We start from the raw sequence: 25,117 nt of genomic DNA, 5'->3' as shown, positions 1-25,117 counted from the left end.
GGGCTCATCTTGGGCGGCTGCCCGAGGGGTCTCGGCTTTACAACTTTGCCGAGCTGATACTTGGTCAGGGGCACACCCTGACTGAGGAGGACCTGGAGTTCTCTCATTCGGTGCTGCAGAGTCATCCGCACTCTCCCGCCCGTTTTGGAGCTTTGGTATAATCCCCATGGTCCTGACGGAGTCCCCAGCATCCACTTAGGACGTTAGAGAAAATAAGAATTTACTTACCGATAATTCTATTTCTCGTAGTCCGTAGTGGATGCTGGGCGCCCATCCCAAGTGCGGATTGTCTGCAATATTTGTACATAGTTATTGTTACAAAAATCGGGTTATTATTGTTGTGAGCCATCTTTTCAGAGGCTCCGCTGTTATCATGCTGTTAACTGGGTTCAGATCACAGGTTGTACAGTGTGATTGGTGTGGCTGGTATGAGTCTTACCCGGGATTCAAAATCCTTCCTTATTGTGTACGCTCGTCCGGGCACAGTATCCTAACTGAGGCTTGGAGGAGGGTCATAGGGGGAGGAGCCAGTGCACACCACCTGATCCTAAAGCTTTTGCTTTTGTGCCCTGTCTCCTGCGGAGCCGCTATTCCCCATGGTCCTGACGGAGTCCCCAGCATCCACTACGGACTACGAGAAATAGAATTATCGGTAAGTAAATTCTTATTTTTTTCATCAGTAATTTTAAGAACACCTAAGGGACTTCCACCGTGGCTCTATCACTGGATACCACCTTTTCAGTAAAGTCAGTTTGTCAAATTTCAGCCCTGCTAGAGCTGCCCCGGTGAGCTGTAGGTGTTATTGCTCCTACTGTATATGTTTCAACTTCTAGTAACAACAGCTAAGTCATGGAGCCGTAGGACCGTAGTCATGGAACACATAGAACCTAAACATCATCCGTTCTAAGGGCCTAATTCAGACCTGATCACTGTTGTGCGAAATCGCACATCGACCGATTATCGAATGACTGTGCATGCGTATGCACCGCAATACACAGGCGCGGGCCCAAATAGTGACAGAATGGTGTGAAATTTTCGATCGCTAGGCGTACGCAAGTAATTGACAGAAAGCGGAGATTTGTGGGTGCTAACTGGACGTTTTCTGGAAGTGTCAGGAAAAAGTCAAGTGTGCCAAAGCATTTTCTGGAAGGGTGTGTGACGTCCGCTCTGGCCCTAAACAGCCTGAATCTGTCGCAATGTAGGAGTACGTCCTGGGCTACGCACAGACTGCACAGGCTGGAAAAATCATTCGATGGTGAGTGAGTTGCGAACGGATTTGCACATGTCCACTGTCTGGCGAAGTCTTTGCACGGGGCACACTTGCACGGGGCAGCGACTATCTGATCGCAACCCTCTGCAAGAATGCAGATCTGAATTAGGCCTTAAGTTACAGCCCTCACTAAAGAGTTCCAAACTGCCTCAGGAAGCAACATCGGCACAATTGACTGTTAGTTGGGAGCTTCATAGATAGGGTTTCCACGACCAATCATCTGCACACAAGCCTCGGAACACCATACATAATACAAAATGGGATGCGGTCAAGATGCCGCCGGCCGGAATCCTGGCGGTCGAAATACCGACGCCGGAATCCCGACCGCCACAATCCCGACCGCCACAATCCCGACATATTCTCCCTCCGTGGGTGTCCACGACACCCATAGAGGGAGAATATAACAGTGTGCCGAGCGTAGCGAGGCACCGTGCCCGCAGCGTGGCGAGCGAAGCGAGCCCGCAAGGGGCTGCGTTCCGCTCGCCACCCCTGTCGGGATTGTGTGGTCGGGATTCCGGCGTCGGTATTTCGACCACCGGGATTCCGGCCGGCGGCATTTAGTACTGATCCCTACAAAATGTCAACTTGAAATGCAAAACCTGCTATCATTGGATTCAAAGCAATGGAAGTGCTTTTTTTTTGAAGTGACCAATCACATTTTACTATCTGGAATTGGTAGGCTGACAGATGAATCTGTGTTTCTAGGATTAAAGGATGGCACTAACTGCCCAAATGTGTACTTAAGTTTGGTTGAGAATTAATTCTATTTTTTTCATGGGTCTGCCTGGTCCCCTCCATTCCAGTGAAGGGATATGGGGGTATATGCAATTGCGGTCGAATTCCCGAAATTGGCGAAAAACGGGACTTTTTCGCCAAAAAAATAAATCGTCAATGCAATTCAGTACTTTCCGTCAAAAAAACGGACTTTCAAAATTCGACCTTTTGAAATTCGACTTTTGTCAAATTCGACTTTTCTGCAATGATACAAGTGCTGCAATTCGACCAAAGTATATTCAATTGAAGTTTGCAAATTCGACAACAGTGCTTTTAACCAGTAAATTCGTCATTTTCAATCCGCCACACTTTGGTGGGTGAAACTAATAAAAAAAAATTAAAACATGTTTTTTTTTATTGGTAATAGCATATCTATTTATATTAGAAGGGATTAGGTACTTGGTTTGTCTTTTTTGGAGGCACAAGTATTTTTTATATATTTTTAAAAATAATATTTTTATTTTTTTTATTTTATTTTAGATAGAATGGTAAAATCCCGGAAAAAAATGGCGTGGGGTCCCCCCTCCAAAGCATAACCAGCCTCGGGCTCTTCGAGCCGGTCCTGGTTCTAAAAATCCGGGGGGAAAAATGATAGGGGATCCCCCGTATTTTTAAAACCAGCACCGGGCTCTGCGCCTGGTGCTGGTGCAAAAAATACAGGGGCCAAAAAGAGTAGGGGTCCCCCGTATTTTATACACCAGCATCGGGCTCCACTAGCTGGACAGATAATGCCACAGCCGGGGGTCACTTTTATACAGTGCCCTGCGGCCGTGGCATTAAATATCCAACTAGTCACCCCTGGCCGGGGTACCCTGGGGGAGTGGGGACCCCTTCAATCAAGGGGTCCCCCCCCCCAGCCACCCAAGGGCCAGGGGTGAAGCCCGAGGCTGTCCCCCCCTTCCAAGGGCTGCGGATGGGAGGCTGATAGCCTTGAGAAAAATGACAGAATATTGTTTTTTCCAGTAGTACTACAAGTCCCAGCAAGCCTCCCCCGCAAGCTGGTACTTGGAGAACCACAAGTACCAGCATGCGGGAGAAAAACGGGCCCGCTGGTACCTGTAGTTCTACTGGAAAAAAAATATCCAAATAAAAACAGGAGACACATACCGTGACAGTAAAACTTTATTTCACACATGTCGACACACATACATACTTACCTATGTTGACCCGCCGACTGGCACGTCTCGTCTCCGACGATCCGGGGTACCTGTGAAAAAAATTAGACTCACCTGATCCAGGGTCCAGAGTATAATCCACGTACTTGGCAAAAAAATAAAACGACAAACCCGTGCCAGCGGACTGAAACTGGTCCCATGTTGACACATGGGACCCCTTTCTCCGAATGCAGAGAGACCCCTTCGTGACTGCTGTCACTGAAAGGTCTCTTAAGCCAATCAGCGAGCGCAACGTCCTTGCACTCTGCTGATTGGCTGTGCTTCTGAGCTGTCAGATAGCGCATCGCAAAGCCTCTCCATTATATTCAATGGTGGGAACTTTGCGGTTAGTGGTGGGGTCACCCGCGGTCAGCCGCTGACCGCGCGTAACCCCACCGCTGACGGCAAAGTTCCCACCATTGAAAGTAATGGAGTGAGCTGTGCGATGCGCTGTCTGACCTCAGACGCGCACAGCCAATCAGGTGAGCGCCACGAAAGTAGCGCTTCCTGATTGGCTGAAGGGACCTCAGTGACAGGAGTCACGTGGGGTCCCGGCACATTCGGGGAAAGGGGTCCCATGTGTCAACATGGGACCCCTTTCAGTCCGGCATGGTCGGGTATGCGTTTTCTTTTTTTACCAAGTACGTGGATTATCTCCCGGACACTGGATCAGGTGAGTCTAATTTTTTTCACAGGTACCCCGGATCGTCGGAGACGAGACGTGCCAGTCGGCGGGTCAACATAGGTAAGTATGTATGTGTGTCAACATGTGTGAAATAAAGTTTTACTGTCACGGTGTGTGTCTCCTGTTTTTATTTGGATATTTTTTTTCCAGTAGAACTACAGGTACCAGCGGGCCCGTTTTTCTCCCGCATGCTGGTACTTGTGGTTCTTCAAGTACCAGCTTGCGGGGGAGGCTTGCTGGGACTTGTAGTACTACTGGAAAAAACAATATTCTGTCATTTTTCTCAAGGCTATCAGCCTCCCATCCACAGCCCTTGGATGAGGGGGACAGCCTCGGGCTTCACCCCTGGCCCTTGGGTGGCTGGGGGAGGGGACCCCTTGATTGAAGGGGTCCCCACTCCCCCAGGGTACCCCGGCCAGGGGTGACTAGTTGGATATTTAATGCCACGGCCGCAGGGCACTGTATAAAAGTGACCCCCGGCTGTGGCATTATCTGTCCAGCTAGTGGAGCCCGATGCTGGTGTATAAAATACAAGGGACCCCTACTCTTTTTGGCCCCCATATTTTTTGCACCAGCACCAGGCGCAGAGCCCGGTGCTGGTTTTAAAAATACGGGGGATCCCCTGTCAATTTTTCCCCCGGATTTTTAGAACCAGGACCAGCTCGAAGAGCCCGAGGCTGGTTATGCTTTGGAGGGGGGACCCCACGCCATTTTTTTCCGGGTTTTTCCCGTTTTTAAAAAACCGGATCAAAATCCGTCAAATCGGCCGTTTTTCGGCCGCGGGACTGTCGAATCCGTTTTTGATTGAATATGGTCAATTTCGGCACCCACTTGCCCAAATTGGATGGTCGAATTGTGTCGAATTAAAAAACGGCCGATAATTTGCCGCGATTCGCCGCTAATTTCATATACCCCATGATATTTTAGAAAATTGTGTGATTCCAACTTTTTGGTAACGGCTTGTCAATGCCCCTTCGCACAAAGAGAGGTTGCCATGTTTGGTATGGAAGAACTTGACTGACAGCCACAAAACAACTTGGAAGTTAATTGGAACACCGACTGCAGGCCAGGCCTCTACACCCAATATCAGTGCCCAACTTCAATAATGCTATTGTGACTGAACGAATGTGGATCAGTGCAGCCATGTTTTGAAATTTAGTAGAAAGCCTTCCCAGAAGAAATGGAGGCTATTATAGAAGCAAAGGTTGACCAGTTCCAAAATAATGTCCATGGTTTTGAAATGAGATATTCAACAAGCATATATGGATGTTATTTTCTGGTGTCCACATACTTTTGGCCATGTAGGGTATGTTTCCTTGCTAGTCCAGGCAGAATGGGCGACATCTCTGTAGTTCATACCCTAGGTTTTTTGCACTGTTGCTAGGGAGGATTGTTAAATAGGTCGGGATTGTAGTTTACAGCGAACAACCCATTTTTGTTTAGTCATCTTTTTTTGCTATTACAGATTGGGTCGTAAAGGTAATGGAAATCCATTGTTATGTGTGAGTTGCAGGATGACTTTCCAGGACTGACTATCTTTACAGTCTCATTATAGCAACATTTTACTACCTGGTGATGGATGTTAGACGGGCAACAAGAGACAAAGGTCCCATTTTCCCTTTGAACACTCAGCCAGAAGCTTTGAAATTATTATATATTTTTTTGTTTTCTTTTCTATTATACGTGTAAAACATCTGTTCCATGGAACAATAAACAGGCATTCTGGCAGACTAAGAATATGGATCCAATTCTGCTGATTGTCAAATCTGGTTCCAGGTTATTCCTTCCAGTTCCACTCAATTATTCTCCGAGCTGGCTGAGTTTCTCCCCCTATCTGCCTATTAAGCTTTTTTTTCCTCTCAGAATATGGCAATGCTCCATACTGTATCCATATACTTTTCTAAAAGTGGTTTCAGCTCTGCATTTCAACCACATTTGTTCATTCTTTATTTCCAGTCTTTTTTCTTTCTTTTTGCAAAACACGAATCCGAACTCCAAACTTTAGCTGTGGTCTTTATTTGGTCCTTTCGTATGAGAAGCCAGGTCCCTGTTGCTGTCCTTTTTGGGTTAGGGTCCTTGGAAGGGGGAGAATGATCTCTAGCCAGTCTCTCTCGCTGGGTTTGACTATCGTGTTCTGCTTTAGTCTTTTGTGTCAGCCTTCCAATGTCTCTTGATTTGCTATGTATCGGCTCACAGTGCTCCGCTGTAACTGAAGTGACAAAGGTGTCCTGTCTGTTTTAGGCGGGACTTAACCAATTAGTGTCTGTATCCCCCGATGGCTCTGAGGAAGAAAGCAATAATTGTAAGGGGTCTTATTGTGCTGTAGGTTGGTAATTGTAACTGATCTGTCTGGGTATACCGATCTTTCTTACCTCCAGGCTACATGCCATACAAAAATTAAGAGTTTGTCATGTGCAAGTGGATATTTATAAAACTGTATTATTATTTATGTAGTTATAATGTTTTTCTGTATTTAAACCTTTTATCAGTGATTGCCAAGGACCAGATGAAACAAATTAACTTTGAAATCAATTACAATGAGCCATACATCGTATACAGTGTATCTTACATTAACAGTGATGCATTTTTATGTTCTCTTTTAGAAAGAATTTGAGAGAACAAAGACACAGAGAGATCAAGAAGAAAAGCTTATTGTTAGTGCTTGGTATAATATGGTAAGAATCATAAAGGCTTTCCATTTTTCTTGGAAGTGTAAATACGTAAAGTAGACCCCCATGCCTATATTTAGTTCATTGCTTCATGCTGTCTAAAAGACTGCATTGCCTTATCTGCAGTTTCTCCATCTTATTGTATGTGACAGCCCCTGCTACTATCTGAAAGTCACATCAGCAAGTTTGATCCATGTAGCGTGAATAGCTATTTGCCCTAACACAGCTGTGTTGAGAGCTGTCCGTAGCCTGTTAAGCCTCTGTAGAGACAGGAGACCCTTTTGAACATTTAAACCCTAAGCAGGTGTATTCAACATGCAACCCTCTGGTGCTGTGGAACTACACATTCCAGCATGCCCTGACACAATTTTGCTGTTAGAGCATGTTGAAACTGTGGCAGAGCATGCTAGGATATATAGTTCCACAACCCCTGGAAGGACATCTTTGAATACCCCTGCCCTAAAGACTGGTGAAATAAACCAAAAATATTAGACAATTTATTAATATTTTGTGTTTTTTTTAATGTGTTTTGTAGTCCTTTTGAGCCAAGCCTTGAGAATGTCTTTGCAGCACAACAAAGTGTGTTAAATTATTAATATCTCTTGCATTAGCTGTTTCACTTAGAGTACAAATAAACCTCAAGAATATGCTTATATTTAAAGTATAAAGGTAAAATGGAATATATTATTTGGACTTCCCTAACTTCATCATGACTTTGTTAAAATATAGCAGAGCAAAGCATATCAATTATGTTGGAGATTGTGCCCTTGTGTATGAATGACAGTCTTGGTTTATTTGTAGTGCGCCACAAAACTCTGCAGTACTAGGCATTCAGAATGACAAAGCTTACAAAATGCAAATTGCACATAAAATAGAACAAGCACATAGGAATTTGACAAAGCAGGCACGGGCATGAGACAGAGGTTGGCAATGGTAGAGAGGTAGTTGGATTCAAGAGAATAAGAAAGAGGAAAAGAGGTGGATTTTTGTTATCTGGAATGGGCACCAATTGACCTTGCAAAAGTACTGCTGTGCTTGGGCTGATGTCAAGTCTTTCTTCTCCTAAGGGCATGAACTCACACAAAAAAGCTGCAGAAGACAGACTAGCAAACACAGGCTCAGGACAGTCGTTCCTTGCAAGACAAAGACAAGCTACAAGTTCAAGGAGGTCTTATCCAGGGCACGTCCAACCAGCTACAGCGAGGTAGAAGAACCTTATGCTGGAAAATGTGCCCCATAAGCTTGGGTTGCATAGAACTACATTTCAGGAAATGTCACCATCGTGCTTTTAATTTCCTCCCTCTCTTTTTAATACACTTTTGTTAGATTTATAGATCTTCTCTATAATTGCCCATTTTAAATCACTTTACTTTGAAAGTGCCAAAAAGTTCTACAATACAAAATTAATTGTAAAGTTTATTTTTTTGTTTTCTTTCATATTTGTGTTTTTTTTTATGTTATTGTTCTGAGCTTAGAACATCAGAACTGTTTCTTATGCAAAACATTGATTTAAAATAAGAAACTCAAAGCTCGTCTTTCTATGTGGTCTTATGAATCCAGGCAGGAGATGAAATGTATATGTATGTGTGCTTTTAATGAGCAAATGCCACAGTGCTATCAGGACAATTACTTTTAATTCATTGAATTCCTGACTTAATTTAGGGATAGAAGGAATTTGTTGAACAGCCAGGTGCCGCAACAGTGTCTAATACAATACACAATAGACTATCACAGTGCCCACAATTGTGGAAGCTTAGCAAACAACATGAAGTATTAACAGAACAGGGAGCATTCTGTGCTGTGTAGGTCCTTTATCAGTCCACATCTAGGCAGTATAAAGTCATCCATACATAGTAGTGGTTGTTACATGATGTCTTAATAACACATGTTTATTTTGCACAAGCCCACGTCTAAATGTACATATATGCAAGTGTGTGGTCCCTTATCATTGTGGTACTTGCTTATATGTTGTTAAATAGAGGTTGGTAAAACGGACTCAAGAAAAGCCCTTTGTATGCACAGAATGTTAATCTGAATTTTCAGGAATATGTGTGTAAATCATTTAAGTGCTGCAATTGGTTGGGCAACTCACTGGAATGTTCTATATTGTCTGACTACATATTTACCACTCTCTACCACGCACCAAACCTCCACAAGCTACTTTGCAATACTTTTGGAACCACTGCAAATCTAAATGAAATATTTGCAATCCATTAAATGATTGCGCCCCAAAAACATGTGGGAAATAAGGGAATCAATTTGCATAATTTATTACATCAGGAGGCATTTTTATATTTCCTTTTGATTTTATTCCCAAAAAGTGAATGTAATTTGTGCCACTATAAATACTATTTAAATACAATTTCTATTTAAATAGATGACTTTAGTAATTTAAATGATAACATAGCACTTTCATTTGTGCAAGTGTGTTCAGTGTGTTAGGTTTGCATTGTGATTTGGGGCTACATTGAAATAACTTAGAGGGCAGTTAATTCAATTGTTTTAAAGGAAATGTAATGCAAAAATATGAAGACATGCCTAATAACGAGAGCCACCCAAACTCGTAATATATAAACACAGACGTTTTCTGTCTCCTTCACACAATGGGTTAACTACAGTACTTAACAAAAAAACATATCAGTGCTCTTGGATCCCATGACATTAAAAAGTGACTGGTATTTCTAGTCATTTGCTTGGATGCATATTTAGCGGTTCAGAAAGGAAAATTGGCTTCCCCTATTGTGTGTAGGCAATGGATAAATATTGGTATAATAGTAAAAATTATATTTTTGTTTTGTATACCTGAATCAAGAATAGGCATGTGTCAGTTATCTTATAAGCTTTAATTATTTTCTTTTTTTATTATTATATGACTCTTGTTGCATTCATGCATCTTAAAACAGTGTGTTTATTTCCTTATACAAAATAATATATTTGTTAAATAGCAATCTCTTTTATGGCATCACTGCAACACTCAGCATGAGTAATACCATAACATGGATGCAGTACTGTTAATTGAAAAATATAGCTTGTTTGTAGCTGGTAGCGATACCTATTATTCAACATACTGCTTTAAAAAAAAAAGAGAGATTGTGAAAGTTTCCTTTGAAATGTTATAATGCATGCCAAAACGATTTAAGGGACTTTTAATTGTAAATACTTTATAAAATATTAGTTCTTTCCTTGCCCAGTGAAATGAAAGTGAATGCAGAGTAAATTCCATTTTTGGATTAATATGCCTATTAATAAACAGAAATGTGTTACTGATAGGACAGGAATACGGAATATAAGGCCAAGGTTTACCATCCAACAACTTCAGTAGAAAGTGAACACTGAATTTTATTGTTGCCGCTTAAGGGTTTATTTACGTAAGTGCAGGTTTTTAGAAGTGAAGATGTTGCCCAAAGCAACCAATCATATACTTATCGTTTATTTAGCACCTTCAAGAAGATAATAGCTACAATCTGATTGCTATGGGCAACATCTCCACTTCAAAAAAAAAACTGCACTTTAGTAAATACACCACTTAGAATTAACTCTCACAATAGAAGATGATAAAATTATTTAAAAAAACAGCTTTATAAACCAAATATATTAACATTAACTTACTAATACTAAAGAGACAAATAACACTTTGTGAAAGTCTGTTGAAGGGAAATGCAAGAAGCTACTTAGCACATCCGATTGCTTCCATGCAGTTAGCTAACAACATTAACGTTAAATATTTTCTGGCGATGCAAATGTTGGCATACACATTTATGAATATTGCTAAAGATGTGTCCTCATAGATCGTTGCTGCCGTCACATTAAACAGCCCTTCTAGTAGCACCTAGCCGTGAGCACGTTTTACGAACGCTGGACGTATTTTTGTGCATTTTCCACTGAAAATGGGTCAAATTTGCATCTATATGTGAATAAGACACATAAGCAGACTCTGCTAATTAAAATGATATATGGCATGTATATATTCTGTGTGCGACAGTGCCTGTATCTGCATACGAAATGCTACGTTATAATGTTTTTCTGGAAAATATGTTAGTGTCCTGGAAAACAGTAACATAGCATTTTGTATGCAGATACAGCTGCAGTCACACACAGATTATAGGCATGCCTCATATCATTTTAATCAGCAGAGTCTGCTTGTATGTCTTATTTACATAGCAATGCGAATAAGGCACATTTTCGGCAAAAAGACCCCCCGGTGTTAGGTTAATGCTAAAAAACTGCCAGCTCACTCACGCCAGGCATTTCACGGTGCATGGCGTATTGAGGCTAGATGTATGAGGACACATCTGTAGATCATTTTAATATCAGACGCACTTGTGCTACGATCTAGTGAACATTTAAAACATACGTGTCAGCAGTCCTGTGCAGTATAAGGTAACATATGTAAAATTTATAATTCACAGTCCGGAACCTAATCCCTAGAACATACTGCTATAAAAAAAAAAAAAAGATTGTGAAAAATGTTCCCATGTACCCCTATTGGCCAATCCAACCGTGGAGTTGGATTAGCCCATGGAGTTCCCAAGCCAGCTTCTGCTATGTGAACATTTTACTGCTCTGTAGTCTGCCCAGGAGAGAGGTAAATGTTACAAGGGTCACAAGGCATTATGTAAAGCAATAGTGTAATCCTAGGTGACGTGGCGATGTCTTACACATCTAACCACATAAGGAAAGTGCTGTCGATTGGAAGCAGCAACTCCAGAGTGTGATGCAAGTTGGTGGAGACTTTTATTTTAAGTTGTGTCTACTTCTTATTTGTTGTATTATCTTATGTTTGTCTGATACCATGGAAGCAGTTGTTGTTATCACTGTCAGTCTCCCTTTTGTCTTCCTGTCTCTTCTCCCTGACCCTGGTCCTCTAACAGATATTGGGGTATACCCTCCTGAATATGATAGGGGTTGTGAATTTTGGGAGGTGACAATTCTTTGGTGGGGAACTCAAATTAGGCCAAAAAGAAGCCTTCACTAACAATCGAATTAACTAATTTTACTGTTTGTCGCATTATAATTTATGTATTACACCTATACCTTCTTAAGATATCATTAGGTTGAAAAGTTAATACGAGTAATTGCTAAAGAACAAATATTAACAATATAAGAATGAAATCAGTATTGATATTTTGGGTCTTTATTCACACAGTGATTGATTGCTGTCTTGCATTGATCAAAATGAAGGTCATTAAAATATGTATATTGGTACATTGTTTGCTGTTAATAGATTTTGTTTCCCCGACTGTTAAGAATAACTAAATCTTTTGAACTGGCATCTCAATACCCAAGTTACATCTTAAACACGTTACCTATGTATTTAATCCTTCTATGTAAATCTAGTTTATTATCAAAAGAGCAATCATGTAAGATGTTATATTTAAAGGATTAAGGTTACATGTTTAAACAAAACTTTTATGGATAATTAGATTATATGTAGTGTTCACATTCAGGGAGTTAAATATTCCGAACCCCGTAAACTACTGTGGTGCATTGATCCTGGGTTGATTAGTTTATCAGTGAATCAACCTGAGGCACCCGAACTGCCGTCATCGAGGGGAGGAGTGCACTGTATCGGGGGGAGGAGCACAACGCATATAGCCCCCGGCGATACAATTGCCCACGGTCACTGACTGCAGGTAATTGGATACCCCCCGTGGTCACAGAACAGAAGTAGGAACTATTTATTTAACAGTAATAATATTTACTTAAATCTGTGGTAAATATCTACAGTAATATATGGTAGTGAGTGCATTATTCCTGTTGGGAAAAAAAAACAAGTTTTCCTACTTATCAGTTATTGTAACCAATAATGTTATAATTCACTCTTTATACAAATATTTACAAGGGTTACTTGTATATTATATGGTTATATGTAATATAAACCATTACGGTTGTCATCCATATCATTATAGCCATAATTATTAAACATTGTCAGGACCACGTTTCTAGGTGTTTTTAACAGCTTATCCTTTTTTAATTTGGAAATCAGACTTTGTGCATAATGCTGGATACCCATTGACATTGGGTTACTGCTTTTTAATGCTAATTTGGCATGCCTTTTCTTACTAGTGTTTTGGAGCTCCCTATAGGCTTTACCCAAAATAAATCTTGAAAAGTGCTACATAGATGCCTTTTCGAGAAATGTAACACAAATGTTTTCCAGAGTCATACTTGCCGAGATGCTTTTTACTAGTGTTAAAATTGCTAATAAAATTGTTAATAACCTCAGTTGTATGTACGTAGGAAGGTAACTTACAGGTGTACCGGTTTATGTCATGAGTAGTGCCAGTTTAAAAGATCTAGATATGCAAGCAGCCATACCATTTTCATTGTCCATTGATATATACATTGCGTCAATGATAGTATGTTTGAAAAAAATACATATATATTGTCTATTTCTGCCAGTTGATTGTGTTGCCTATCCCCACAGATGGTTAGGTGACTGCTGACTGGCAAAATGTACTAAGCACTGTAATTCAGATTAACCACTGGGGAGCTTTTGCTGCATTTAGGCAAGGGCAATGATGTGGGATTTTTCTTAATCACATACCCACTTATGCCTATAAAAGCTGCTTTGTATGTTTTGTTGGCTCTACTGCGCCTGTTTAAAAGTGAATGCGCCCCCCCCTCCAAGGCTGAAAATGTTATTATTATGTTACATTATCAAAGAATATTACTCACCTGAGATCTGGCAGTCCGTGGGTACCCCTCTCACACCTGCTGGCTACATTGTTGATCACACTGACATCAACAGACTCATGGACACATTTGGAATACTAGATTTCTGGAATATATGCTGTGATAATATATCATTTACACTCAAACTACAGTTTTCAGTTTTGGGAGAGATTAGCCTTTTAGGTCACACATTTATTTGAACGGGGATTTATGCAGGTGGTTTTAGATTGTGAGATTGTAGATTAATGTATATTTGCATCCCATTAATATATTCTCCTTGCTATTTATTTGCAGTGATGTGATTGCATGATGCCGGCATGGTTTTGCAGTCAGATTGTGCATGAAAAATATGGTCGGATGGTCTAACCTGCAGACTAACCAACTTTAGGGGCTGTGGTCTAACATATGTTTGCTTCATTCCCTTAATCCTTCTATTTTAAGCACTACGCACTATTCTCACAGTTTGAATTACAGGTATTGTGCATTTTATTTTTGTATTTTAATAACTAATCACAACTTATAATCATCTAACTTCCATCAAACGGGCTACATTCTAGCAAAGATAGGCATCAGTGTCACTCAAAACAATTGGATTGGGTAGGATAAGTATTTCAAATACAAAAAATAGGTATTAGTGAAGTTAATGGTATTTGATGAATACGAGAATTTTCTGCAGTGATTATAGCCAAGTCTGTCTACAAACTTGTAAACATGGAGTGTACAGACCATCACATATACATACCATAATGGCAGCCAAGAATGAATTGATCGAGTACATGAATATAAATGAACTAATTCTGTTTTATACTTTCTATTGTGTAATCCTTTTCAATTTGTAACTTGTTCTATTTGTGCATATGACTTTAACTATGACAGAGCTTTTGTTTACATTTTCTTGTTCTTTTCTTAACAATAAGATGTTATTATAAATTATATTATACCACTTATTGTATGTCATAACATGTTCTTGGTTTTTCTAATATACTTTGTATGTAATTAATTTGCATATACTGGCTGCCTTAGTGTTTATTTAAATAAACAGTGCTTATACTTTAATGTATTTCTACTTACACATCTTGTATTTATATAAGTGTATTTGTATTTAGACACAGTGAGCCGCCCCAGGCTCCAATTTTGCCCATTTTATTGTATAATAATGCAACTTTTTACAGCAGTATTACATATATAGATCCCATAGTACAGAAAGTGTTTTTTTTTTTTTTTTTTTTTTTTTATATATATATATATATATATTTAAAGCTGATACTGGTGATAGCTTTAATGTGTATTTTTGTTTAAAATAGGCTGTTATTCAGCTGCCATCTGATTGTAAACAAAATATTAACCATGGATGGGGTTCATTGCTTATGGACCCTTGTAATCACTTAAAAATGAAAAGTACTTTTAAAATTTTGTAAACTGAAAAGAGCAAAGAGATTTCAAATACATATAATTATTAATGCTGATTTGGAAGCCTTTTTTTATAGACCTCAAATAACCTTATAAACAGGCTTTGTAATGAAGCAGCAACTTCCGTCCATTTGGAGATGCTTAGAGCATTGTTGTTGCTGTACCATAATCTGTCATGCGTGATGGATTATGTTTACCCGGCATGCACTAGTTTTCCTTGGTACTTTAGTTGCTTGGCTTTTGTTTTTCCCTTTAATATATAACTCTTGCCACTTTTAAAATTGGATCTCACCTAGAAAATCATATAATTAAAATTTCTGGAAGTTTGTTTTAAAAAAAACAATATGAATGCAAGTTTGCAATGTAATTCCCATAGCAGTACCTCTGTGGTCAGCAGTACTTAGCGGGGCATGTTGCAATTAATGGTGACAAGACTCATGTATATAGCATAAACGGTTATCATTTTGAATATGAAATGTACATTTTCCAGTAAATTCTTCCAGTGTAACCAGAAGTGTACTTTTGTTAAGGAACTTGTAAATAAACTATTTTAAAAGAAATGCTCTGAATTCTTTGTTCCCTATTTAAAAGAAAACAAAACAAAAAACCTGTTATGTTTGAATGTTGTGTATATGTTGTGTGCATCAAAAAGAACATACAGTGGTTTGCTAATTTCTCATAAGTCCTAGAGGATGCTGGGGACGACATCAAGACCATGGGGTATAGACGGGATCCGCAGGAGACATGGGCACTCTATAAGACTTTTCATTGGGTGTGAACTGGCTCCTCCCTCTATGCCCGTCCTCCAGACCTCAGTTTTAGAAATGTGCCCAGGTCGACTGGATGCACTCTGCGGAGCTCTACTGAGTTTCTCTGAAAAGACTTATGTTAGGTTTTTTATTTTCAGGGAGATCTGCTGGCATCAGACTCCCTGCTTCGTGGGACTGAGGGGGCAGAAGCAGAACCAACTTCCTCAGAGTTTCATGGCTCTGCTTCTGGCTGACAGGACACCATTAGCTCCTGAAGGGAACTGAACGCTAGCCGTGTCTAGATGCTCACTCCCACAGCACGCCGTCACCCCCCTCACAGAGCCAGAAGTCAGAAGACAGGTGAGTATGAGAAGAATGATCTTCAATCAAGTAAGTGACGGCTGAGGTGCGGCGCAGCTGGTGGGAGCGCAGCGCGCCATTGCTGCTCACACACACAGGCACTGCAGGGTGAAAGGCGTGGGGGGGGCACCCTGGGCAGCAAAAAAAATACCTCAAACTGGATAAAAGTGGGCATAAGATGCCCAGGCACACCCCTACCCCCGCCAGTATAAATATTATGAAAAGTTTCTGAGGTAAAAAGGGCGGAGCTTCTTCCTCAGGCAGCCAGCACACTACTCAGCGCCATTTTCTCTCTCCTCAGGCTGCAGAGAACACGCTGGTCCTCTCCTCCACTTCTGACAAGTACAGGTTGCTATAAAGGGGGGGCACAAAGCGATTGTGGTGCATTTGATAGTGTATATTACTATTTAAAAGCGCTTTTGGGCTGTGGACATACTGTGTTCACAGGCAATACTGGTGCTGGGTTTGTGAACTGGCTGCTCCTATCCTGTGTCCCTCTGACAGATTTTACTGTGGGTCTGTCCCCAAAATAAGTCCCAGTGTGTCTGTGAGTGTGGTGTACGAGAGTTAGGCATGTCTGAGGCAGGGAGTTCCTCCCCGGAGGAAGCCATTTTAGGGACACAGAGTTGTAATGTGGTGGCGCTACCGGCACACCAAGAGCCTGCATGGGTGAAAGAGCTATGTGACAGTATGCATCTGAGTAACCGTAGATTGGATAAGTCTGACTCTAAGGCTGCATGCTGGAGAAAATCTGTGGAAGATGTGATTTTTCAGGATGCTGTTATTACTTATGCGGGCGGACCCTCTGGGTCAAATAAGAGACCATTTGCAAATGTTGTAAACACTGATACCGACACGGATTCTGATTCTTGTGTCGACAATAGTGAATCCAGAGAGATAGATCATAAATTGGCAAAAAGTATACAATATATGATTGTGGCTATAAGGGACGTGTTGGAGGTTACAGAAAACACTCCTGTACCTCAGGAGAAAGCTTATTTATGTAAGGAAAAGAAATCCAAAGTCACGTTCCCTCCTTCACATGAACTAAATGCTCTGTTTGAAGGGATGTGGGTGAATCCTGATAAAAAAAATTCGTATTCCCAAAAGGATTCACATAGCTTATCCTTTCCCGGTTGAAGACAGGAAAAAATGGGAGTCACCCCCTGAGTTAGACCGTGCACTTTCCAGGTTGACAAAGAAGGTTATTCTCCCTGCTCCTAGCACAGCTTCTCTTAAAGAGCCGGCAGACCGCAAAATGGAAACGACATTGAAATCCATTTATGTTACCAATGGTACACTGCTCAGGCCCACTATTGCCTGCGCATGGGTGAGTCGTGCTATTGAAAAATGGTCAGAAAGAGTGTCATCAGAAATTGACACGATTGAAAAAGATGAGATACTCCTTAAGTTAAGGAATATCAAGGACGCTGCCGCCTACATGCTGGAAGCAATGAAGGATATTGGACTCTTGAGTTCACAAGCCGCTACCATGGCAGTATCGGCTAGGCGGGCGTTATGGATTCGCCAGTGGAACGCGGATGCAGATTCCAAAAGAAACATGGAGGCTCTCCCATATAAAGGTGAGGCCTTATTTGGCGATGGCCTGGATGCGTTAGTCTCGGCGGCTACCGCAGGTAAGTCAACATTTTTGCCCTCTGCGCCTGCACCGGCAAAAAAGACCCATCACCCGCAAATGCAGTCCTTTCGGATCGATAAATACAAAAAGACGAGAGGTTCCCCCTTCTTTGCATTAAGGGGAAGGAGAAAGAAACCCACACCGGCTCCAGGTTCCCAAGAGCAAAAGTCTACCCCTAATTCTGCCAGATCCCCAGCATGACGCTGGAACTCCCTTGCGGGAGGCCGCTCGGGTGGGGGCACGTCTCAAGCTCTTCAGTCAGGATTGGATTCTGTCTGGCCTGGACCCCTGGGTGTTAAAAATAGTATCCCAGGGATACAAACTAGAGTTTCAAGACGTTCCCCCATGCCGATTTTTCAAATCGACCTTGCCAGCTTCTCCGCCAGAGAGAGTAGCAGTAACAGCGGCAATCCTAAAATTATGTCAAGACCAGGTCATAGTCCTGGTACCGTTGTCACAACAAGGGCGGGGTTTTTATTCAAGCCTTTTTGTTGTTCAGAAGCCTGACTGCTCGGTCAGACCGATCCTAAATCTAAAAAATCTGAATTTCTTCCTGAAAAGGTTCAAGTTCAAGATGGAATCACTTCGGGCAGTGATTGCCAGTCTGGAGGAGGGGGACTACTTGGTGTCGGTGGACATAAAGGATGCTTACATGCATGTTCCCATTTATCCTCCTCACCAGGCTTATCTGAGATCCGCGATTCAGGATTGCCATTACCAATTCCAGACGCTACCTTTTGGTCTCTCCACGGCGCCGAGGGTATTCACCAAGGTGATGGCGGAGATGATGGTCCTCCTTCGTCAGAAAGGAGTCAATATAATCCCTTATCTGGATGACCTCCTGATAAAGGTGAGATCCAGGGAGCAGTTATTACAAAACATATCCCTCTCCCTGTCAATACTCCAACAACACGGGTGGATCATAAATTACCCAAAGTCACAGTTGGAACCGACGACAAGGTTGTCTTTCCTCGGGATGATTCTGGACACAGAAGTTCAGAGAGTATTTCTTCCGCTGGAAAAGGCTCTGGAAATCCAGAAAGTGGTAAAACAGATATTGAAACCATCAAGTGTGTCGATCCATCAGTGCATTCAGTTGTTGGGGAAGATGGTGGCGGCCTACGAGGCCATACAGTTTGGCAGGTTCCATGCCAGAGTATTCCAGTGGGACCTGTTGGACAAGTGGTCGGGGTCACACCTACACATGCACAGAAAGATAATCCTGTCATCAAAAACCAGGATTTCGCTCATGTGGTGGTTGCACAGCTCTCACCTGCTAGAGGGACGCACATAAACGTGCTGGAGCTAAGAGCCATTTACAACGGCCTTCAACAAGCGGTACATCTTCTTCAAGACCGTCCCGTGCAGATCCAGGCGGACAATGTAACAGTAGTCGCATACATAAACAGGCAGGGCGGAACGAAAAGCAGAGCGGCAATGGCAGAGGCGACAAAAATCCTCCGCTGGGCAGAAAAACATCTACAAGCTCTGTCGGCAATATTCATTCCGGGAGTAGACAACTGGGAAGCAGACTTCCTCAGCAGACACAATCTCCATCCAGGAGAGTGGGGCCTCCACCAAGAAGTCTTTGCAGAGGTGACCAAGTCTTTGGGGAGTTCCTCAAATAGACATGATGGCGTCTCGGCTCACCAAGAAGCTTCAGAGATACTGTTCCAGGTCGAGAGACCCTCAGGCAGTAGCAGTGGATGCACTGGTGACCCAGTGGGTGTTTCCGTCAGTGTATGTTTTCCCTCCACTTCCTGATCCCAAAAGTACTCAGGATCATAAGAAAGACATGGGTTCGAGCAATCTTCATTGCCCCAGACTGGCCAAGAAGGGCTTGGTACCCAGATCTTCAGCATTTACTCATAGGAGATTCTCGGCTTCTTCCTCCTCGGGAGGACCTGCTGCAGCAGGGGCCGTGTGTGTACCAAGACTTACCGCGGCTACGTTTGACGGCATGGCTGTTGAGCGCCGTATCCTAGCCAGGAAGGGTATTCCTAAGGAGGTCATCCCCACCCTTATTCAGACCAGAAAGGGAGTAACGTCAAAACATTACCACCGTATTTGGAGAAAATATGTGTCTTGGTGTGAATCCAAGAAAACTCCTACGGAAGAGTTTCACTTAGGACGTTTTCTCCATTTTTTGCAGGATGGTGTGGAGACGGGCCTACGATTGGGATCAATCAAGGTCCAAATTTTGGCCTTGTCAGTGTTCTTCCAAAAACAATTGGCCTCTCTTCCAGAGGTTCAGACCTTCGTGAAAGGGGTTCTGCACATCCAGCCTCCATTCGTGCCTCCAGTGGCACCATGGGACCTTAACGTGGTATTGCAGTTCCTTCAATCGGATCGGTTTGAGCCTCTACAAAATTTAGAGTTGAAGTTTCTCACTTGGAAAGTGGTGATGCTTTTGGCATTGGCATCCGCAAGGTGGGTGTAAAAATTGGGGGCCTTGTCTCACAAGAGCCCTTACCTGATTTTCCATGAAGATAGGGCAGAGTTGCGGACTCGCCAACATTTTCTTCCAAAGGTGGTTTCTGCTTTTCACAATTACCAACCTATTGTGGTGCCAGTAGTTACTGACACATTCACTGATTCAAAGTCTCTAGATGTGGTTAGAGCTTTGAAAATCTATGTTGCTAGAACAGCTCGTATACGGAAAACAGAAGCTCTGTTTGTCCTGTATGATCACAACAAGATTGGCTGTCCTGCTTCCAAGCAGACTATTGCACGTTGGATTAGAAATACGATTCAGCAAGCTCATACTACGGCTGGATTGCTGTTACCGACGTCGGTAAAGGCCCACTCCACTAGGAAGGTGGGCTCATCCTGGGCGGCTGCCCGGGGGGTCTCGGCATTACAACTTTGCCGAACAGCTACTTGGTCAGGGTCAAACACATTTGCTAAGTTCTACAAGTTTGACACCTAGGCCGATGAGGACCTAAAGTTTGGTCAATCGGTGCTGCAGGGTCATCCGCACTCTCCCGCCCGTACTGGAGCTTCGGTATAGACCCCATGGTCTTGATGTCGTCCCCAGCATCCTCTAGGACGTATGAGAAAATAGGATTTTGATAACCTACCGGTAAATCCTTTTCTCCTAGTCCGTAGAGGATGCTGGGCGCCCGTCCCAGTGCGTACTTTACCTGCAGTTTAGTTATTACAGTTACACAAGTTGTGTTTATCTTGGTTTCAGCATGTTACTGCAATTAGTTCATGCCTGTTGGCGTGTGTTATGTTGAATGCCATGTGTGTGGCATGGTTGAGGGTGTGAGTTGGTAGATATCTCACCACTGGTTAAGTAATTCCTTTCCTCGAAATGTCAGTCTCCCTGGGCACAGTTCCTACAACTGAGGTCTGGAGGAGGGGCATAGAGGGAGGAGCCAGTTCACACCCAATGAAAAGTCTTTAGAGTGCCCATGTCTCCTGCGGATCCCGTCTATACCCCATGGTCTTGATGTCATCCCCAGCATCCTCTACGGACTAGGAGAAAAGGATTTACCGGTAGGTTATCAAAATCCTATTTTTTTCAGCAACGCTTACAGAATAAAACATAGGGTTAAAGGACAGCAAGGCCCATCACCGGGTAAGTGTAAAAACACCATAGTGGATATATTCATATAGGAATCTGTCAATCGTGGAATAATTCCAGAAATCAACTGATCATTCATGGTAGAAACAAATTTTGCAATGCAAGAGGTGTAAATGCATTTAAATTACTGACTGCATTTGTATGTAGGGAACAGAAACTGGAAAGCTTTGTTTTTACACTGAAATTCAAAATTAAGTTAAGACGCACCTTTCCCCAAATATACATCTCTCTGCGCATTTTAAATCTGCCCCACCTGAAGTGCAACATGGTTGCATATTGCTCCTTTATTGACTTGCAACTTTGAATCTGGACCAGAATGTGGAGCATTGCTCCAGGTCCTACATTTCCAGGATCCAGTGGAACCTGAGATTCCAGGGATTTCCTTTTCTGACTTTACAGAATTTCTAGTGGATGCTTGGAAGAAACTAGATAGGCAGTTCCAAGTCCTGAGGAGATTTAGTTCCTCTTATCCTGTCTCAGAGATAAATGGGAGGACCTGCCATTGCTTGGCTTGCAAATAACCCCACCATCATTATACCTAATACAGATTTTTTGTGGATGGGTGATGGGTTTGTTTAAGTCTGTCTATGTCACAGTTGGTGCTTCTTTGTTCAGTGTCTTTAATGGCTGCTTGTAAGGTAGTGGAGTAGTGAACCGAATGGTTGAGTGAAGGGTTGCAATCTGGATATCCCAAATAGTTACTTGTGGTAGATCAGGCCATGGATCCTGCTTGAGTGATGCTTTTACTGACAATGGCTCCTAAACTATGCAGAATCTTAGCTGTCTGTTACAGCCAGATGCACTCTTTGTCTTAATTGTTAGGAGATTGCCGCAGAATCTATACAGGCTCTGGGGTCATTGGCCCTTGCCGGTTCTGTCCTCTTTTTTTGTCCTTCTGGTTAAGTTAACTAAACCAAAGTGTAAAAGATATCTGTCCTTTCAGGTTTCTGAAAAGGCAAAAGGAGCCACTACAAAGGAATGTCTCAGGAGGTCTGCATGGGGGCCACTAGAAAGGCAGGCATTTGGGACCAGTCCAAGCCTACTGACTGGCAGTTGGGACCAGTGGATAGCTGCCTCCACATATCAGTGGAAAATGGGCAATATAGAAAGGTGTAATGTACATCATAAGCGTTCCACCCAGACGGTGGTTCTCCATGTTGGTTCCAAGAGAAGAGACCAGACAACATGCTCTTCAGGGAGACTGTCCAAACATTCATTGGGAGTGACTGTCCCAGTCCTAAAGTAGTTGGCATCGGGATCCCGGCGCTTGGGATGCCGGCGGTCAGAATACCATCAGCGACATCCTGATGCGCAGGATCCCGATACCTACTAAGTAAGTATGGTAACCCTATACTCCTACCCCTCCTATTGCTAAACCTCCCTGCAGCCTGACCCTAACCCCCCTTCCCCCAGTAACTTAACCCTAATCTACCCAGGTGGTGCCTAAACCTAACTCCCCTCCCTGAAGCCTAAACAGCCATACCTTCCCCGCAGCCTAACCCTATGCTTCCCCTGGCGTGCCTAAACCTAACTCCCCATACCTGCGGCCTAACTCTTCTCAGCCCTGGCATACTTATGTTCAGGGCACCGGCATTGTGATAAATGTCCTGATCCCACCGTTGGTATTTTCACCAGTGTTGGGATTCCGACTGCAGGCATCCCGAATGCCGATACGGTGACCGCATCCCTCCCAAAGGTAGAGAGAGGCTTGGAGTTTTATGCCAGAATTGTTCTTTAGAAGATTGCCAGATTCAATATAGATCTCATATGTTAAGTTATTAATACTATGTTGCTGGGGAATTTCTAGCCTCTATGGATATAAATGATGTTTATCTCCATATAATATACTGAAATATGTCTCCTCAGGTGTGCAAATAGAAACCCCTATTACCAGATCAATGATCTTCCCTTTGGGCTGTCCAGAACATAGGCAACCTGTGCAGTGCCGATGTTATGTTCTTCAGAATTTTTTTTATTTTTTTTATAATTATTTTTGCGCATGTGCGGAAATTTCTGTAAACCTCTAATGTGCAAGCGTTTCACATATATTCCGCACTATGGTTCTTATTGAGGATCACACCGTATCAAAAATGTGCTGTAAAAGGGATGTGCGTTCTTGGGCGGTGACTGGGACTGTCTCAGGTGTGTGAATGCAAGTAGCTGCATTCCCTGCTGCACAGCCGCAGACATAGGAGGCCCTATTTGGACAGGGAGATTGCACCTGCCATGGGGCTGGTCCAAGTTTCTATGGTGCCAACAATGATGGCTGACGCTATAAGTGGACATATCAGTCCTGGCACATTCAGCTGCACGGATGTACACAAGGGAAGGAGTTTGTAGCAACATTTTTTATAAAGTTCCAGACTGGTAACTGCCAGAAGACGCAGCTGCATGCGCTGCAGGCCTAGTATAGCTTAACATTCAGTTTAGGGGTCAGACGTGTGTTTTAATACTCAAAGTAATAATTACAAGATGTATAACATCAGGTAAACAAAGTCATCATACATGTATTTGGCCCTAAGCATCTTCTTTCATGCCTCAGGTTTGTAATCTCATCTCTCATACAGCACCCTCCACTGCCTGTGAACTGTTGACTATGCAATCAGGGATTTATTTTAAAAGTTTATAATCTCATCCTCTGTATTGTACTCTCGACTCTCACGACTTGCTATTACCTGTGTTACATGTGGGATGTTATACAGGGTGATTCAAAAGTCCCAGTACACCCTTTTGTTTCAAAAACTGTGCAGGAAATGGGAAAACTGAATACTCCAGTAAGGTATGGTTGAGGTGGGCTATCTTTTAGGGTATGTACCGAACATGGGCGCCATCTTGAAATCGGCCACGTTGAATCTAAGTCAGACAGCAAACAGACATCATCTACAGCAACGCATTGAAGAACCATGTGCCAGCATTTCTTCGTAAATCCTTCTGAGAGTGCATGACGATTGGATCCAGCACCTTCGAATTTGTGTTGACCAAGAGGGACATGTTGAACACCTTAAATGACTGTCCTTTATGGAGGACAGTTCAGCCTGTAATTCAAACAAAAAAAGTGTTGGAACCATAACTGCTATTTCAAATCTGTTTGCAGCAATAAACTTTTCAGCAAATTCTGATGTTGTTTGACATGTTACAAGACTCCCTTTCCATTTAATAAAACTGACTAAGATTCAATATGGCCGATTTCAAGATGGCGCCCATGTTCGGTACATACCATAAAAGATAGCTCACCTCACCCATATTTTACTGGAGTATTCAGTTTTCCCATTTCCTGCACAGTTTTTGAAACAAAAGGGTGTACTGTGACTTTTGAATCACCTGTGTACAGTGAGTTACCACACATACAGTTTATGCTACCATACTGGCGTTGTCTTGGCTTTTTCATGGTCTAACAGTGCAATTTATCTCTTTTGATCAGCTTAATTAGACATAGTATATCTTAACGTTCAGTCTACAGGTCGGCAGTGTGTTTTTTTCAATACACAAAGTGTTTTATCACAAGGTGTATAACATTACAGTTAAACATATAGGTGAACCAACAGTAGAAGAAGATAGTTTCTACCTGTCTTAGGAAGTTGTTCACTATCTCACAGTGCATCTCATTATCTTGGACTATGTAATTAGATAATTTTAATTTAAAAATTAGCATATTCTAAAAAAAAAATTTCAATCCTGCCTTTCATTAATTAAATCACCATGTATCACAAATTGCTTTTGTCCTCATCAATGCACTCATCTGTAAGGCTATAACATCCTGCGCTCTCCCTGCACCTCACCCCACTGTGCAGATTGCCTATTCAATAATCCACTGCCCTCTTATTAACGCATTCATTTTTTTGTTATATTTATACATAATGACACACAACCTATAAATGTATTTCTCTCCTGCATTTATTAGCCACTTAAATAAAAAATAAATTAAAAAAAATCATGTGTTTTTCTTTATTTCTCTAACGTCCTAAGTGGATGCTGGGAACTCCGTAAGGACCATGGGGAATAGCGGCTCCGCAGGAGACTGGGCACAACTAAAGAAAGCTTTAGGACTACCTGGTGTGCACTGGCTCCTCCCTCTATGACCCTCCTCCAGACCTCAGTTAGAATTTTGTGCCCGGCCGAGCTGGATGCACACTAGGGGCTCTC

At 42.3% G+C, this 25,117-nt stretch overlaps 1 protein-coding gene across 3 annotated transcripts in view; it reads left to right on the top strand.

Annotated features, from left to right (window-relative positions):
* LOC134904955 (protein Hook homolog 3) overlaps window positions 1–15,197 on the top strand; it is a 155,144-nt gene extending 139,947 nt beyond the window's left edge. For 2 of the 3 annotated variants that reach the window (XM_063914592.1, XM_063914593.1), the window contains 3 exons: window positions 6,487–6,558; window positions 7,620–7,756; window positions 13,522–15,197. In XM_063914592.1, coding sequence (XP_063770662.1) covers window positions 6,487–6,558; window positions 7,620–7,756; window positions 13,522–13,537 — 225 coding nt within the window. In that variant the 3' untranslated portion in view covers window positions 13,538–15,197. Of the gene's footprint in view, window positions 1–6,486; window positions 6,559–7,619; window positions 10,612–13,521 lie in introns of those variants that run through there. The other variant, XM_063914594.1, reaches the window with a different exon arrangement.
* Window positions 15,198–25,117: the final 9,920 nt, after the last annotated feature.

This window comes from Pseudophryne corroboree, chromosome 1 (assembly GCF_028390025.1).
Source record: "Pseudophryne corroboree isolate aPseCor3 chromosome 1, aPseCor3.hap2, whole genome shotgun sequence".
Lineage (NCBI taxonomy): Eukaryota > Metazoa > Chordata > Amphibia > Anura > Myobatrachidae > Pseudophryne > Pseudophryne corroboree.
The sequence above is the reverse complement of the archived record's forward strand: the minus strand, read 5'-3'. Positions and strand labels throughout refer to the sequence as shown.